The following is a 19,278-nucleotide window of genomic DNA, read 5'->3' as shown; positions in this document are numbered from 1 at the left end:
TGATCTTGGGGTGAAAATGCCTTAAGGTGGGTTCGGGAAACCCCGGACGATATCACGAGCTGTCGCTCGATGGTCGCCTGAAAATGTAAGGCTGGTGCCGAATTGAGGGGGAGGGGCCGGCAACAGGACTTCGGCCTGAAATTCAGTGTGATGCAGTGTCCTCTGGGGGTTGAGGTGATGGCTGACTGACTAGGATGGAGTGTCGTTCGGCGCTCTCTCTACCTGATGGCCTGCGGTGGACTGCTGTGGACTGCTGTGGACTGAGTTGAGACTGGTGTTTTCACAGTCTCAAGAGTGGGGATGAGTGGAATCAGCAACTGAAAATGAGGGGGTCTACATTGATTGAAATTGTGCAGAATGTGCATACTGGACTGTTTTAAAATATGATTGAAATTGTGCAGAATGTGCATACTGGACTGTCTTAAAATATGATTGAAATTGTGCAGAATGTGACTGGACTGTCTTAAAATATGATTGATATTGTGCAAACTGGACTGTCTTAAATAGTATTTCAAACATGTACATTGTGCGAGAGTGTCAAGCATCATTTCCATATTTTACAGATCCTGGTTAATGTTAAATCGACGTGTTTATTGTTAGGTTATTTTTTTGTTTTCATTCCTCTATAAAGTTACAATGAATCTTGATGACTGTATCCTCATGTTAGTTTCCTGGGTTATATAATTGTTATTAGTATTTCACGGTTTTGTTCTATGGCCTGCCCATCTACGGCCCTGACGACACTGGACTCTACTGGCGAGATGGAGGCAGTCGTCTCGGAGGACATCGCCTCCCTCGTCTCCCTCTACCCACTGACTGTGCAGGGATCAAGGACTCTGAGATCTCCAACATGCGAGGGGGTTTTGCTAGGACTCTGTTTCGTTCTGCGGGACTCCCACACCTACACTGTATTGATGATAGTATTGGTGGTCATCCATGCTTGTGTTTGATGGTTGATGGTTGTGTCATAAATTATGTATTATGACAAAAGGGGGACTGAAAGGATATCAACAATCAATTAATATCCCATTCGATGAGTTTGTTCTCTCCTCTCCCGCATTTTGGTTTGACCTACTTACTCTGCAGGCCAAGCCAACTCTAATTTGGTTTGACCTACTTACTCGTGGTGCAGGCTGTCTGGCCAAGTCTGTTTTACACACAGCTTGGTTTGACCTGCCGACCTGCCGACCTTTTGGCCCCGGACCCCTCTCCCCACACATGCACCCACGAGCAGATCTCATATTGCTGCTTGCGTCTGACGACTGGCCGGCTCACATGCACGCACCCATATACACACACACTGATAGAAAGTTCGTTTCACACACACTTATACACAAACATACACACAGATAAACACACATAGGATTTATGGACAGCATAAATGTATGGACTGCCTTGCTTAAGTATCACAAAGTGTCATAGTTAAATACAAATTACTAGAGTGAGGACATGACCTCAAGCCTAGTCCCGCACACACTAAGTTCAAACGCATACACAACTATCTACACACAGAGACACAACCGTCCAAATGGGGGGGACCCAAGAGAACACTTATCGTTCAGCCCCCACCCTTACTGGAAAGCCTGTACTGAAAACGGCCCCTCCTTCTACTCCACTTCCCGCCTAAAGTTCTTTGTCCTCAAACTATGACGCGACAACTATCAATCATCAAGTCAGGAAAAAGGTGTGTCTACGTGCTACTGTATAAAAGTTTGTCGTTGTCTGTCGTCGAGGCCATTCTGCGGTTTTCTGAAGTCAAGCAGGTGGTCCGGATTGAGATTTGTCCTTGTTGTGTTCTCCGTGTACTTTGAGATAAAAAACCTTGACTCCAGACGCAATTGTGTCTCACCGCTTCTTTCAACTAAAATAACTCAGTTTACATTATAGGAGGAGGCCTGTGAAAGAATTTCCTTTCAATTTCCTTTCAGCGGCTGCTCGCTTGAAACCTATATTATTGCCAAGTCAAAGGTAAACACATGACCTTGTTTCTTCACAAAGCCGAGGGGGGAGGGGTTCATTTATCCGACGCTGCAATTATACAAAGTTTTGGTAAAGTACACATAAAATAGACGTTACCTTTGTTTTAGAGGTACTCCATTTCTCACTTTGAGTCCAAAAGTGTCTTGAATCAGAACAGGATCAATACATATAACGTTAGGTGACCCTCATCCGTCTTCTTCATCTGCTCGGGCCAGACTATAGATGGAGCCGAATATATATATTTTTTTACGTTTTACCAGTAGTGCTGAGTACAACATTGCAATTCCAACGTAGGCAGCTGTGCCAGGGAGACTCAGGGAACTCCGGCCGAGTGTTTAGAACGGGGATCAAAGGAAAAAGATCAAAGGATCAAAACCCGAGAATTCTCTGGTATGGCGCTCAACCGTTGGCGGCGAAACCCGATTTATCTCGGGTTTGTCGGTCAATGAGTTAACATTTCTCTGGTTTTGCCGCCATGCGAAAAATCTCGGGTTTTCATTGTTTTTTCTTTTATTCGATTTTCATATTCTATACAGTCTCACAGACCTCGTGTATCATTGGGACTCATTCTGAGACCTCGAGATTGCAATGCCGGCCGACCGAATCCTGCTATATGGCAATTTCGCCTACCCTTTGAAACCTTATTTCACACTGTGTGTTACATTTTATATGGTCCGGGTGGAGAATGGGACCCGGGCAAGTGAAATGCTTCATTCGAGCCACTTGGAACGCGTCCAGCACACTTGATGCATAGTTTGTCCCATTTCATGTCAGGGACCTGACATCAATACTAGAAATCGCGATCAGACAATTGGAATATTCATTTTGGAATACCTCCTAGCAAAGTTAAGGAGTATATGAAGTCAATCCTACTTTGATCCTACAATGATTTCACATCGATCGTAACGATCATATGTCACATACTATAATATCTATTATATACCTTTGATTTGGAAATAGTATCGTGTCCAGGTGAGCAACGCTAACGACTTTCGCTAAATGCACATAGCGCTACATAACTCAGATTAGCCCGGATCACTCTGAAACTATACAATATTCACCACGGGATAACACGCAAACGTATACATCTTTTTAACATGTTGGATGCGTGATAGTGACTGTCAAATGAGCCATAGTATTGTCTCCATAGCTATAATATAGAACAGTGGTTCTCAACTGGTCTAGCCTCGGGACCCAACATTTTCCGTAGTCATTAAATCGCGACCCAAATCTTTTGCAGTAATACGCAATCTTTCATGCACTGTTAAAAACATGAAATAAACACAAAAAAGTGCAACAAAAGTGCAACTAGGGCTAAAAACCCAATGAAATTAATAATAATAATAATAATAATAATAATAATAATAATAATAATAATAATAATAATAATAATAATAATAATAATAATAATAATAATAATAATAATAATAATAATAATAATAATAATAATAAATAATTATGCTTCTTAGCAGACTTCTTAGCTTAACATAACATACCTACAGTAAGTTTGGGGGAACTAATGGGATAACTGGGGTTGCAACTAGGGCTTGCAACTAGGGCTAAAAACACAATGAAATAAAATAATAATAATAAATAATATATCCTTCTTAGCAGACTTCTTAGCTTAACACTTTGGGTGCCGGGAAACGCCTAAACACGTCATTCCCGGCTATGCTCAAGTTGCCGAAGACGCCTTACAGCGTCTTTAATATCAATATTTCAAAAATCTGGGATCGGATTCATATGTCCCCTCCGCTGGCCTGAGATCCACCAGGAGGACCCACTGAGCTCTCTGGCAGTTCAGGAGCGCCATCTGGTGGCCGATCGGCACAATCGCTTAACAGGAAGTGCCGTAGAGGTTGTGCTGGACGGCCGTATTACTTCCGGGCACTCGCTAATAGGTCCCGGGACTTGATCTCGACACACTACATAGCGATCGATTGCCAATAACTCGATAAACAACATGATTTGGACATATATACCATTATACAAGCTGGAGATGGACCGGGTAAATCTACATCCCATAATGATAAAATGTCTACTCTACGATGATCGCCCAACGGCACGCGGAGACTAGGGTGAGTTTTAGCGTGTAAAGTTACCGTCTTCGATACTAACTGCTATTATCAACATTTGACCCACATTAGATGATTGGTATAACGCTGCCCACGGAATTATAAACGCCCCCTAGCCCATCCGGTCAACATCAGATGACGTGTAGTAACTTCTAGAAGTACGTCTAGTTGGAATTTTTTATATTGCGCTGATTGCCATAAAACTGTATTGCATCATCAATATAATGTATTTGGGGCTATAGATCACGTTCTGGAGAAAGCTGCAGAAAGAGATGAAAACATACTTATACATTAGACCATACTTTACTATGAATATGTGAATGAAAAAGTTTAACGTTGCTACACAATGAACAATACATATAGGACTTTGAATGGGCCCTAATAATGGCAATGTAGCAATAGAATTTAAAAAGTTATAGCCCTGCAAAGAAGGGGACTTTCTCTATAGACAAATAGAGCCGGCAACCTACGGTTGATAATGAATTTAACCCATGGCAGCCAAAGTGTTAACATCCCAGGGAACTAATGGGATAACTGCAGATGTTGTTTGCTCCTGACAAGAGTCTCAAAGTCTGGGGTGATGGTAGACAAAGCAACTCTGATGTCATGCTCAATGTCCAATCTGTTCCTCTGATTTGTCTTCAGCTGGACCAGAGCTGAGAAGCCACTTTCAAAGATAGGTAGTGCAAAAAAAAAAAAAAAAAAAAAAATTTTACCTTTTTTCCCCCACACACACACCAGTTGAGAAACACTGATATAGAATATAGATATAGCTCTGCAAACATCGTGAAACACAGTAAAAATGACCATCTTTTTAAGCGTGGCCACAGGCAGTGCAGATGGGGAGTTAATGTACTAGGTAAGTACGTTTTAAAAACAAATTTTCTTTTCTCCCTCTTACTTTCGACCCAAAAGGCAATTCTAACCTACAGAAACCACGTGAGCCGGGTCTTTCTACGTCTCACATTCAGAAACGGTTCATTAAAAGAGATGAATTCTCTGACCTTGAGTTGTTGCTCAGCCCTCATGGGGTTCCAGTCGTTCCGTCGCAGGGCGTTCCGGACCTCCTCGATGGTGACTCCGTGGACCGCCTCCATCACCTGAGCGGAGAGAGCAGGGAAACAGAGAACAGGGATTTATCTCCAGTATGTATATTAGGGATGAGGTCGAATTTCCAGTCTCCACATTCGATATTTTTTCGTTTTTTTTCTTTTTAATCGTCCCTTTCTCCGATTTTTCTGTTTTCTCCCCATCCCAATTTAGTCGTTGTGCCAATTCCCCCCCTCCCCTACCTGGTTGTTGTGCGCATGTTCTCCTACTGGTCGGTACAAGGGAACCCTGAAGTCATCCGCACGCTTCCTCCGACACGCGCGGCGACAGCCAGTGACTCTTTTTTCACCTGGCAGCGAGGAAGTGAAACGCGTGGGACGTCACGCTGCCTTCATCAAGTCCTGCCTCCGCTGAGCAAGCGCCCAGACCTGACCTGTAGGCGCCGCTGTCCACAACGCCAGATTACCACCCATGACTTGCCCTCCCCCTAACCCAGCCAAACGAGTTAGTATGACGATCAGCCCAAGCCCCAAGCCTCAAGCAATGCTGACTCCGGGAGTCGAGACCGCAGCCTCTTGCATGGGTGACGAGCGCAATCTCCGCTACGCCACCTGACCGCTCCACATTCGATTTTCATGTCAGTCGAAAAATATATATATAATTTCTTTTTTTTATCCACTTTTTCTCCTCCTGTTTTTCTGCATTTTACTCCCATCTCAATTTAGTCGTTATGCCAATTCCCCCCTCCCCTTCCTGGTTGTTGCACGCATGTGCCCCCCACTGGTAGGTCTAGGGAGCCCTGAAGTCTATCACATGCTTCCTCCGATACATAGGAGACAGCCAGCAGCCTCTTTTCACCTGGCAGCGAGAACTCTCATTGGTGAAGTGTAACGCGTGGGAGGTCACACTACCTCCACCATTTCCCTCCCTCGCTGTGCAGGCACCCCGACCGACCTGTAGGAGTCGCTGTTTACAACGACCAGATTACCACCCACCGGCTTCCCTCCTGCTGACACCGGCAATTGTGCCAGTATGATGACCGGCGAAGCCGGAGGCACCGCTGACAGCCGGATTCGATACCAGTGTCTCTGCGGTGGTAGACAGACGCTTAGTCCGCTGTGCTACCCGGCTGCCCATATATATATCATTTCTATAATGTTTTAGTGAAGCAAACCATTCTTATTTAATAAATCTTTATATTTAGAGGCAGCCTAATTTTCATAGCCTAATTGATCTAAAAGATGCACATGCTACTGTTTCTGTATGTTTATTAACACATTGACCGCCAGCAGCAGGGGGCGCTGATACCCCATTCATCGCCAGGTCTTTATTCAATGGATATAGTTTTAGACTGTGACATTTGCGAGTGCTTAAAATATATCTTATATTATATCTGAGTCTAATAACGCAGTCGAGTCTCAGTGAGTTGCTTCTAGTCAACATGCCCGAGAGAGATTGTTTTTTCATCCGTACATTTCCATTTTATACCGTTTTGAATAGAGTATGGTTTGAGTGTTTTTTAGTAATTCCAGGAAAAAGGCGAGAAAAAGGCATTTTTACTGTAATCCAGTCATCACGTTGTAATTTTTCGGCTGATTATCTAATAATCCTGAAATCAACGCTAGATTATCATTAGTATGTCTCCTCGTCCATACATACATAAATGACCGTCATAGCGGGGCGCTCGCCCCGCCTCCCTACTCCTACCCAACGGTAAACAGCCATACACGGTCCACACAGATAGCTGTGATCGGGGTAGAAATAAATGTCAGATCAACGATCAAATTCATATATAATATTCTTACCTTGTATCTGATGTAAGAGAAAGAAAAGAGATAATCCAAATATCTGATCGCAATTCCAAATAATGCTCATGGAGGTCCGCACCACACTACCGACGTTTCACAATGACGGGCGGGCGGAGTTACTGTTCGATGCCATCGCTGTATAGAACTGGCTTGCCTGAGTATTTAAACCCCGCCCGCCCGGGTCAGATCGCAATGAGATGCAATACTCAACGCAATACCGCCTGGCAGTAGAGGGCGGTGTTGACCGTCTGCCAGCTCAGACAGGCTCTGAAGGGGATACCAGAGGCTGCAGCTATGAATTATGAATAGATATAGCGAATAAACGAAATAACGATCCAAAAAACTAGTTAACTCGTTTCTGGCGCTCAACGCATGGCGGCCAATAACGAGTTAACTCGTTTATGGCACACATTGTGTTAACTCATTCAGCGCCAGGGGGCGGGGCACCAGGGGGCAGTGTTAATTTTGTCAACGAAAATTATGACGAAATATCTTCGCCAACGAAGGTTTTTTTCATGACGACAACGAGACGTGACGTCACGTTATTGAAGACCATGTGACGCTAACGTGACTAAATAGTTAATTAAATAACGTTGACCACAACTGAGGACACAAAAATGTAATTTACAAAAACCAGGACGAAATTTCTCTTGATGTATGTTGATATTGTTGACTAAAACAAGACAAGACAAAATAATTATAACTTTTCGAATAATTCATTATTATTTCAGTATTTCCGTTTCCGGCTGTGACTGCAGCCAAAGCAGTGCGTGGGTTTTGGTTCATTCTTTCCCTCACACAGCAGCACAAGCACAGAGGTCGAAAGCCCAGTAGGTGGCATACTAGCATTATCAAATAGCTCAGTCAGACAATGGTGGCCGCGGGCCAACAGCAACAGGGTGAGGCCGAGGGTCACAATGATCCATTATCCCGTGGGCTTGGAAGAAAACGAAGACCAGACCTCTGGGCATACTTTAGATATATAGAGCTCGAAGGAGCTACAGAATGCATTGTTGAAAAAAGTGATACACGAGGAGAGCCCACTCAGCCCGGGGAGAAATGTGGTCATCGAATTAAGGGAAAAAACACCACTAATCTCAAACGACATCTGAAGACCTTCCACAAGGAAATCCAGGTAAATGTAAAAATGCATTAGCACCATATGACTGAGTGAATTTGTATGGACTAGTATATCATGGAGCCATTTGTGGTGAATTAGCCCGTCTGTTGCTAGCTACTAGCTAGCCCCCTGATGCTAACGCTAGCCACGTGACGGCTCACAGGGCCCGGGGTTGGCTCACGTAGTATAAGTACGCTTAAACCTAGCTAACGTACATCCTGTGACTGAGCCAGACGGACACAATTAATGACCAACAGATTGATTAACAGTAGCCTAGGGTGTGACAATGCATCGAAATGCATAGATCCTAAGGTCACAATTCAACTGCATCGATTTGAAAATGTTAGAATCTATTAGAATCGCAATTTTAATGTGTGCAGTAGTGCTGCTGTTATTCTCAATGTCCGTTACAGCCAACACTATGCCATACGCTACTGCATCAACGTTATGATTAACAAAGGCACACGTAACGTTGTGTGGCATTAACACATATTACACTTTAAGTTACTAGTTACTACTATTAGTTACTTTATTAATTCGTATCTTTGTGAGGTTACTGTTATAATTTACATTACATTGAAAAGATACAAAGCTATATTTTTTTAAAGCTGCATTTTTTTTTATACAGAAGAGGTATTATTTAGAACATGAATTCATATTTAGTAAGGCTTTAAAGAAAAGAGCAATTTTGTATTGCTGTGTATTACAGTGTATTGCAGTGTGTTGCTGTGTATTGCAGTGTATTGCAGTGTGTTGGTGTGTATTGCAGTGTGTTGCTGTGTGTTGCTGTGTATTACAGTGTATTGCAGTGTATTGCAGTGTGTTGCTGTGTATTGCAGTAGGTTGCTGTGTATTGCTGTGTATTGCAGTGTGTTGCTGTGTATTGCAGTGTGTTGCTGTGTGTTGCTGTGTATTGCAGTGTGTTGCTGTGTATTGCTGTGTATTGCTGTGTATTGCAGTGTATTGCAGTGTGTTGCTGTGTGTTGCTGTGTATTGCTGTGTATTGCTGTGGAATGGATTGTTGTGTGTTGCTGTGTATTGCAGACAGCCTGGGCGCATAATGTGACTGTCTTATTAAGTTATTTCTCCATTCACAGATCGACAGAATATGTTCCATGTTGACTATTTCTGACAAGTTTTTTTCCATTAACTAAAAATAGACAAAAATGTCATCCGTTTTCGTTGACTAAATCTAGACGAAAACAAAAAAGACAAAATTGAGACAAAAACTGACTAAGACTAAAATGCTCAGACATTTAGTTGACTAAAACTGACTAAACGAAAAATAAATGAAAATGACTAAATATGATGAAAACTAAAAAGCAGCACTTGACACATGACTAAGACTAAAACTAAAATGAAAATAGCTGCCAAAATTAACACTGGGGGGGGGGGGGGGGGGGGGCAGCATCACAGATGTATCGTTGTAAACGCTAGTCCTGCCGGAGTATTTAAACCCTGCCCGCACGGCTCAGATCGGCCCAGAAAAGAAACTACACCATTTCTAATGGAGTGCAATACCGGCTGGAAGGCGTAGGCGGCGGTATTTGCCCTTTTGCGAGCTCAGACCCATTCCCAATGATAACATCAGGCTGGATGGATGAAAAATGAATGGATATAGCTAATAAAAGAAATAACGATTAAAACCTAGTTTTCTCGTGATTGGCACTGAACGGTTGGTGAGTTAACCCGACTTTTCTCGTGACTGGCGCTGAATGAGTTAAAGGTCCCATGTTTTGCTATTGCTTTCACTATTTGGGCAATGTTACACAATTCCTGTGAGTCTATGGAACACATCTGTAAGGTTTTTTTCCCCAAAAATGCATTGTTTTGTATTTCTAATCAAGTACTGTAGAGCAACATTTTTCCACTTCAAGATTTCAAGCTGTTTTGGGCTGGGCTCCGCCCATACTCGCAAAGCGCTTTGAGTGACAGTCACCCACAGTCTGCACTGGCAGACAGAGAGAGACATAGAGAGATAGAAGGGGAGACTAATTAATTTCGCCGCTGGGGCGGCATAATCCCACGGGGCAATGCATTGGTAACTTGTTTCAAATGAGAATATATACCCCTGTGAATATTATTGCACGGATCGGAATACGCGAGAATGAGCGAGCGAGAGAGGGAGAGAGGGATATGGAGCATCTCCCTATCCCTATCTCTCTCTCCCTCTCCCTTGCTCGCTCATTCTCTGCTCTCTGTCGGCACCCGCACCACGTCAACCCGTTTGAGGAAGTGTCAGTATTTCCACTCGCTCTGTTGTTGAGCGAATTGTTGATTGTGGGCAGTGACTACAACCAGTGCCTTATTCACGTCAGCGAGCGAGATGAACCATTACAGGAAGGATGGAGAGGAGATAGTAAAGTACTGCAGTCTATGTTTTTGGGAAATATCAGTGAAGCAGAAATCATATCCATTGTATCAAAGTCAAAGAATAAGACATCCATTGACAGTGATGGGATAGATATGATTATAGTGAAGAAGACAATTGATTGTATAATCAAACCTCTGTTATATTTGTAATCTTTCTTTTCAGACAGGTATTTTTCCAGACAGGATGAAGGTAGCAAAAGTGATCCCACTTTTCAAAGTAGGAGATAAGCACAGCTTCACTAACTATAGACCAGTGTCACAGTTCTCGAAAGTGCTTGAAAAACTGTTTTCGCATAAGTTAAACGGTTTTGTGGAAAAGAACAAACTGCTGAGCGAAAGCGAAAGCCAGTATGGCTTTAGGCAAAACAGATCAACAGCGACTGCCTTAACACATTAACTGCCACGCACTTTCAGCATCTTATACCATTCTCTACCAGTACTGTAAGTCTATGGAGATGTTCACCTTCTTTGCAGGGCTATAACTTTTTAAATTGTATTGCTAAATTGACATTACTATGGCCCATTCAACATCGATTATCTATCGTTCAGGATGTAGGAATGTTTTACTTTTTCATTCACACATTCATACGAAAATACCGTCTAGAATATAAATGTTTTTTTTATGTTCCGGTTTGACGACAGTATGTGACGGTCGCATCGGTCACAAGCTCCGCTCCAATTTGTTAATTTCGCTTAAAAACCTACTTTATACAACACTAATGTGTTTAAACCTCGACGTATATATGGGCGGCTACGTGGCGTAGTGGGCAAGGCGCTCGCCACGAATGCGGAGACGCTGGGCTCGCCTGTTCGAGCCCAGCGCTCCACATTACTTTCAGTTTAGCTGGTCGTTCATACTAATACACATTGGCCGTATTAGGGGGTGGGAAACTGATGGGTGGGGATCGGGCGTTGTGGACAGCGACTCCTACAGGTCGGTTGGTGCGCCTGCGCAGTAGAATCAGGAAGTGTCGGGGGCAGCGTGAGCCTCCCACGCGTTACTCCTCGCCACTGAGAGATCGAGCTGCGCAGGTGAAAAGATGTGACTGCTGTTACCTCAAGTACCGGAGGGGACTTGTGCTATATATGACTTAGTCCACATTGCAGCCGGCTTGTGGGAGGCAAGAAACAGTGTTCGTGACAGGGGAGGGTTGAATTGGATGATACAAAATTGGGATGGGAGAAAAATATAGAAAAATGGGAGAAAAATTGGATAAAAAAAAAAAAACTCGACGTATATATTAACTAAGACCTTCAACTAACTATATCAACAGCATGCCAGCAAAGAAAGATAACTCAAAAAGACGTGAAGCAGATTCTCCAACGGTAGACGGCGCGGTGACACGTTCCACAGGGAAAGGAAAAGCAGACGCTACTGATAACAAAAAGCCCGACAATCGCATGGATTCCAATATTCCGACGACCTCAGCCGAGGCAGTCATGGAGAGTATGTCACCCGACTTCAAAACGCTGATGACAGCTATGATGAAGATCTTAACCGACAAGGTTAATGATATTGCTAAAGCTGTGGAAAGAGCCGAGACTAATGCTACCGCATTTAAGATAGCCATAGAGGCTAAACTTGAAGAAATCAAGACACAGGTTGTAGCACAAACCGATCGCATAACGGCGGTTGCAAATACTGGGATCGAATACTCACGGAAACAAGATGAGAAGAATAAGGAACTATTTGAAGCTATCGCCGAAGTATCGAAGGAAATGCAACTGGAAAACAAACAGCTCCGGCAGTTGATCCATGACAACAAGGAGGAAAACTTGATCCATCTGCTAGAAATAGAACGGCACGCCCGCAGATTTAACCTCCGTATAGTGGGTTTGGATGAATCAGTCAACTGCACAGATGACAAGTTTGCTGCAGTGCTAGTCGAAATCCTAGGTTCTGAAATCCTATCTACAGAACCGATAGTGGACAAATGCTACAGAATTGGGACTGAAAACTACAACAACAACAACAACAAGGAAAGAGTGATAATTGCTAGTCTACGGGAAACTGCAACAAGAGACACGATCATCAGGGAATCACGCAAGAAATGGGGAAAACTGATGTACAAAGGGAAGAAAGTGTGGTTTTATGAAGACATGTGCAAGGAAGCCATAACTCTGCGAGCCCACTACAAGGGTGTAGTACACCGGCTATATGAGAATGGTCTCCACCCCGTCTTACGGTATCCAGCTATCCTTTCCATAGTTGAGGGAGAAGGAAAGAGATTCGCGCTACGTTCGCTTGAGGCGGCAGAAGATTACGTGAAGAATATAAAAAGTGGATGACAAGATTCATCTTTCATGGATAACTCTACAATTGCATGGACATCAAAAACGGCAACATACAAGCTTTTGACAACATTGAGAAATAAGTAATTTGATATAAAACGCTAAACACCATATATAAATAGATGCATGGTAATATGCAGATCATGATTTGATACCGACCATTTTGGAACATTCTAGAATTCTCTATTCTATTTTTCTTACTTGAAGGCTATGAGTCATAACGGAATATTCTGGAATACACTGGATTGTTATTGTTCTAAGGCACGAGGAATGTACTGGAACACTAAAACATCAATCTGCAAGTCACGAGCAGCTGACAGCACTCTGGAATACAATACCTTTTTCAATGATGGCCCTGTGAAACAACGATATGAGACTTGGTCATGAAATAGACGTGAAGAACAACGACCACCATAACAGATTAATTATCACGCATGACGGGGGACGATCTGCATACAAGTATTTTAAAATAAAATCTCCTTGTCGTTTAGATGTGTAAAAATGCAAAGGTAATTAAAAAAAAATTAAAATTTAAGTAGATATTCCCGGATTATATGGGTTTTCGATATCTAACTCTAAACATCATTATTTCTTATTCTTTATTTCTTTATTCTGAAATGTTCTAACCAATAAATGTTAATTATGTACAAATACCGTGATGTCCCACTATGTTACCTGTTTATTGCACAATGTTGTTTATTGGATTCCATTATATGTTGTACTACTGTATTGCACATCGTTGCGGGCAAGACCACCCGCATTTCATTGTATACTTGTATGCCGTGACAAATAAAACTCTTGACTTGACTTAATAGGTTTAAAAAAAAGAAAAAAATAGGTTTAAATGAGTATACCAATTGAGGTATAATTTTCATTCTGTTATAATTACATTAACGGGAGAGAAGTTTGGTCACAGGTGACATTCTATTAAATTAGAATTAAAAGTATAGATCCTATGGTATACATAGGAAAGCTTAGGATAAATTGCTCATTCTGGGCAGACCGGAGGTGCAGGAAAGGAAGAAGTTGTACGCGAAGGAGGTATCAAATAGGTACCTTGTACGACTCTGTAAGGGAGGGGGGATCAGTTTTTTTTTTGTATATATGTATGTTTTTATGCTCGGCTCTCAACGGGACCTCAACAGTGGGATGTAAATCCATTGTGAATTCGCACTCCAGAAATATTACCAACAAATACAAATCAATATGTATGGATTATGGCTAGTTTGAATATAATGATCTGGAACACTGGGGGAATAAATAATCAACATAAACGCAAAAGCGTGCTCACATTGATGAAAAACAAACAGGTTGATGTGGCTCTCTTAAGCGAAACGCACATTTTAGTGGGAGACGAAGCTACGTTAGCGGACAACACATACCATAACATTAGTCACTCTTCCTTTGGAACGAGAACCCGTGGAGTTGCTATAGTCGTGAAACGGAAATTGAATATTGAATTGAAGGGAGTATGGTCTGATGCAGATGGTCGGATAACCATAGCTAAGATTATACACAAGAATAGGAAAATAGCGTTGGTAGCGGCATATGCCCCAAATCTATACGAAACTAATTTCTACACTGCACTAACTAGGGAAATGTTAGACCTTCCAGAATACTCATTTATAATTGGTGCGGATTTTAATGCCATTTGGGACCCTGGGTTGGATAAATCTTATCCCAACTTTTCCAACGAACAAAAAAAGTCATCTAATGCGTTAAAGGATTGGGCAAAGAATACAGGTGTAAATGATCTATGGCGATCACTCAACCCCACGACCCGGAAGTACTCTTGTCAATCAGCAAGACATAAAACACTCTCCAGAATAGATTATGTTTTCGCAACACCGAGACTATTTGATAACTATGAAGTGGAGATGGTACCCAATGCATTATCAGATCACTGTTATTACTCCTAAAAGGATCATTTGGTGTACTATCATCCCGAGCCCCAAGATGGCGCTTTAACACAACACTGCTGAATAACAAGGAATTCATTACACAACTCAAAGAAGCTCTTTCAGTATTCCTACCAGAGAATGTGAACTCGGTGCCGGACCCTAGAATATTATGGATGTCGGTAAAGGGAATGATCAAGGATAGCTTTTCATCCAAAATACGCAAGAATCGATGCTCAAAACTGGAGGAATTAGAAACGCTTTACTCTACATTATTTACTTCTTTACAATATAACGACTCGGCTCGACTGGAATCTCAAGTTCATTTACTAAAAATAGAGATTAACGCCATTTACAGACAACAATCTGAAATACAAATACGTAGCACAAGACAACAGCATTACTCTCAAGGTTCCAAACCAAGTCACCTACTAGCTACGCAATTAAGAGTTAACGCAAAATGTGCAGATATAACTTCCATTAAAGCACAACAAGGACTTGTAACAGACACCAAAGAAATAAACGCGACATTCAAAGAATTCTACTCCAACTTGTATAAATCAGAAACGACCTTCGATCAAAACAAAATGGACACATATCTTAATCAAATTAACCTCCCCAAACTTTCAGAGGATGACGCTAAACAGTTAGAAACACCAATCACACTAGAGGAACTCAGGAAGGCCATATCCGAAATGCAAAGTGGTAGGGCTCCTGGAAGAGACGGTATCCCACCAGAAATGTACCTCTCATGCTGGGACATAATTGGACCCCTATTACTTAATATGATTTTATACTCAGTCAAGGAGGGGAACTTTCATAAGAACGACAATATTGCACTCATAACAGTCCTCCTTAAAAAAGACAAAGACCCCACCGAGTGCGGTAGTTATAGACCCTTAAGCCTCCTCGGAACCGATATCAAACTGTTCTCTAAGGTATTAGCCATCAGACTTCAAAAGCATATGACGTCTTTAGTTCATCCGGATCAAACTGGCTTCATAAGAAACCGTTTGATCACTGACAACATAAGACGATTACTATACGTACTAGATGCCAGCAAGGACGACACCACACCCAAGGCGATGCTGTTCCTGGATGCAATGAAAGCTTTTGATAGGCTGGAATGGTCGTATCTATGGGCAGTATTAGAAAGGATTGGGTTAGGAAAAGGATTCATTGATATGATTAAAGTATTATACAAAGATGGGGGCGGAGCTAGGCGATCATGGAGTGAGACGTGTTTCATGTGAGCTCCCTTCTATCGTGCGAAATATACTTTTCTCCCCATTAGTCTTTATTTTATTTTTATTTGTTATTTGTCTGCTTGTTGAGTCGTCGAGTTTCAACTACTGTCGTCGACTTTTTTCAACTTTCTGCGATGTCGGTGGTGGAGACCAGATCCATGAGCACCCCAGCCGGCAAACTGCCACCGGGTCTAACCTCGCCGTCGCCCGGTATCAGTGAGATAAGCGAAGCTGTTCTCTCGGTCATGACCAAACTCCATGCAGACTTTGAGATACGCTTCGCTGAAACACAAAGAAAAGTGCGGGCGGAATTTTTTGATAACCTTCATCGAGAGATGTCAGAGGAAATTAGGTTGGCGGTCGACCCGTTGAGAGACAAGATGGAGTCGCTGCACGCTGTCTCCTCGGCTAATGCTAACGAACTAGCCACGCTAATGACAGAGGCCTCACTACAAGGCGAGAGGATGGCGGGTCTGGAGACCTCCCTGCTGGCTAGGCAGGCTGAAGTTGCCAAACTACAGTCGGTAATTGTGGAAATGCAGTCCCGGGAGAGACGCTACAACATCAGGATTGTTGGTGTACCGGAGGGCAACGAGGGAGGCCGTGCCGGAATTGCTGCAGGAAATACTGGGGAAAGATGTCCTCCCCAGCCCTCCCGTATGTGAGTCGGCCTACAGAGCGGGCAAGACCAGTCCTGGAGTGAACAAAGAGCCGAGGCCCATCATTGTCAAGCTGAACAGGCTTCAGCAGAGGGAGCTCATCATGCGGTCGGCCCGTGCCAGAAGGGGTAAACTAAGTCTTGGCGATCACAAAGTGGCCATTTTCGAAGACTTTACGCCGGAGGTTCAAGCACAGAGAGGCGAATACAAAGTGGTCATGTCCAGGCTATGGAAACTAGGCCTGAGGCCTACGCTATTCGCTCCCGCGAAATTATCTGTGCTGGGTAAGGACGATGATCGGCGTTCATTTTGGTCGTTGGCTAAAGCGAAGGAATATCTCGGGGGGATAGCCGAGACTGTAGCTTGATATCTATGTCGGGTGAGTGACTTGGCGATGTGGGCCCGAATACATTGATAGGGCAGACTACTCACAAATGCTTGTTGTCATGCCCAGACATGCTAACTGTCCACTGCCCATCCAAACTAGCGGGGCATCCCAATGACTTGTTACTTGCTAATGCTGACCTCATGGTCGTACGTGTGTGTCGCCTCTATGAAAGCTAGCGAGCTAGCTGAACAATGTACATAACAGATTCTAGCGTGCTAGCCGGATTCATCACTAGCTTACGCGCTAGCCTCAGGCTAGCTAGCAGGCTGTGTCTATCGGCCGCGCCGAGACATTCGAGACCCGTTAATGTTTACGTATTTTGGTTGTTGTTGCTGTTTAAGTGACATCGGTTTGCACAATTCAACGGTGATCGGGTCCTTAACTAACTTCTTGTATGCTTTTTTTTATATCCAGGCTGTTTTGAGCTTTGGGCTCCAGTAGTAGAAGGTCGGTTGAATATATATATACAATATATGATAACAGGTTGTGTCAGGTATAGCTTATTACTATCCCCGGGTTAATGAAGGTGTTTAATTCTATTCTTACATAGGTTATGTCATTCCAGCCGTTGTGCCTGACCAGAGGGGCTGTTACATGCTTGCACTTTGACCATAACCCTTTTTTCCTTTTCTTCTTATTGTCGCTGTTTAAATGACATCTGTTTCCGCAATTTAACTGTGATCCGATCCTGCCTTAGACTATCTGCTGGTATGCTTTAATTTAATTTTGTTTTGAATTTTCCTTTATCCATTTATGCTATAACGTTGCGACATTAATACGCAGACTCGGAAGTAGATGGTTACAGGGTTGATGTTGAGTTATTATATAATAATGGCTATTTTTTCCATTATAGTTGTCTCATGTTAGGGCCAAGGCTCACGGTGGTTTTCGACCGATATCTTTATTGAATTTAATTTTTATTTTTATTTGTGTTTATTGGACTAGTGGGGGTTTAATCAGGGGTTTATCTAGAGGGGGGTCGGAGTGGAGAGCGTCTTATTGGATCCATGACTCCAGTGGGAAATGATAGGAAGATGACCATCCTTAGTGGTGATTGGAGAGTGGGTATAGGAGGGTTAATAATAGGACGGGTGGGTTAGGGTTTAGAGTAGAAGGAGGGGGGGTTGTAACTGGGGTGGTATTTTTCTGTGTTTTATGTACTGTTGTCTTATATGTGTGTAATTGTTCCTCCTCTGAACTCCTGGGATTGACCGTCTGGGCCCGCCTGGATCAGCGCCTCTGTACTCAGCCTGGCTGCACTGGTATGTTCTCTACGCATTTAGACAAATTCGACCATGGCTAAATTGAATATTTTAATTTGGAACGCAGGGGGTCTTAACGCCCCACACAAGCGTGCCAGTGTCCTTTGGTTATTGAAGAGAAGAAATATTGACATTGCTCTCCTTAGTGAGACGCATTTATTGGTGGGTGATGTGTCAAGGCTAGCAAATCGACAATATCACGTTATCTCCTCATCCTCAGCCGATGATAAGACGAAAGGAGTCGTCATAGTTACAAGACGTAACCTTGATATCAAAGTCCTGGATGTGTGGTCGGACACGGAGGGGAGGATTACTATAGCAAAAGTTGAGTTCTCTCATAGGAAGATGGCAATAATAGCATTGTATGCCCCTAACACATTTGATTCAGCGTTCTATAATACAATCACGAAGAATATGTTGGAACTTACTGGATACGCTCTCATTGTGGGTGGCGATTTTAATGCGTGCTGGGATGCGGAGATGGATAGGTCTGGGTCCTCTGAAACAAGCGACCAAAAACGGTCCTCTAAGGCCCTCAGGATGTGGGCCCAGGACACGGGGCTCGCAGACCAATGGCGCTTATCCAATCCCACCCTCAAGGATTACTCTCACCTGTCAGCCAGACACAAAACCTTCTCTCGAATAGACTATGCATTCGCGTCCCCTAATATGTTTGATAGTTTCGACGTCTCATTGGTTCCCCTGGCTCTCTCGGACCACAAGGGGATTTTCCTTGTGGCAACCTTTGGCAGGCTCTCCACGAGAGCTCCCAGGTGGCGTTTTAACTCAACCTTATTAAAGAACGATGATTTCTGTTCTGAGTTCAGGAGTAAACTAGCTGAATTCTTGCAGATCAATGTTGGCATGGTCGATGACCCCAGGGTCCTATGGAACGCATTGAAAGGATTTATCAGGGGTCATGTCACACTGTTCGCCTCCAATTTGCGTAAATCCCGGTCAAAAAAACTAGAAGGACTGGAAACATTATATGCGGACCTATACGCATCTTTGCAAACTAACTATAGTGAACGACTAAACACACAACGTAAGATAGTCAAGAAAGAAATAAACTCCATACTTAAACAACAGTCTGAGTTCTTGATACATAGGACAAGGCAAAATTACT

At 43.0% G+C, this 19,278-nt stretch overlaps 1 protein-coding gene across 1 annotated transcript in view; it reads right to left on the bottom strand.

Moving 5' to 3' along the window:
• tnk1 (tyrosine kinase, non-receptor, 1) overlaps positions 1–19,278 on the bottom strand; it is a 135,611-nt gene that overhangs the window by 5,923 nt on the left and 110,410 nt on the right. The window contains exon 13 of the mRNA XM_084312919.1: positions 5,060–5,155. Within this exon, the coding sequence (XP_084169045.1) occupies positions 5,060–5,155 (96 nt within the window). The remainder of the gene's footprint in view (positions 1–5,059; positions 5,156–19,278) is intronic.

Source organism: Notolepis coatsorum (genome assembly GCF_963971535.1).
Source record: "Notolepis coatsorum genome assembly, chromosome: 4".
Taxonomy (NCBI): domain Eukaryota; kingdom Metazoa; phylum Chordata; class Actinopteri; order Aulopiformes; family Paralepididae; genus Notolepis; species Notolepis coatsorum.
The sequence above is the reverse complement of the archived record's forward strand: the minus strand, read 5'-3'. Positions and strand labels throughout refer to the sequence as shown.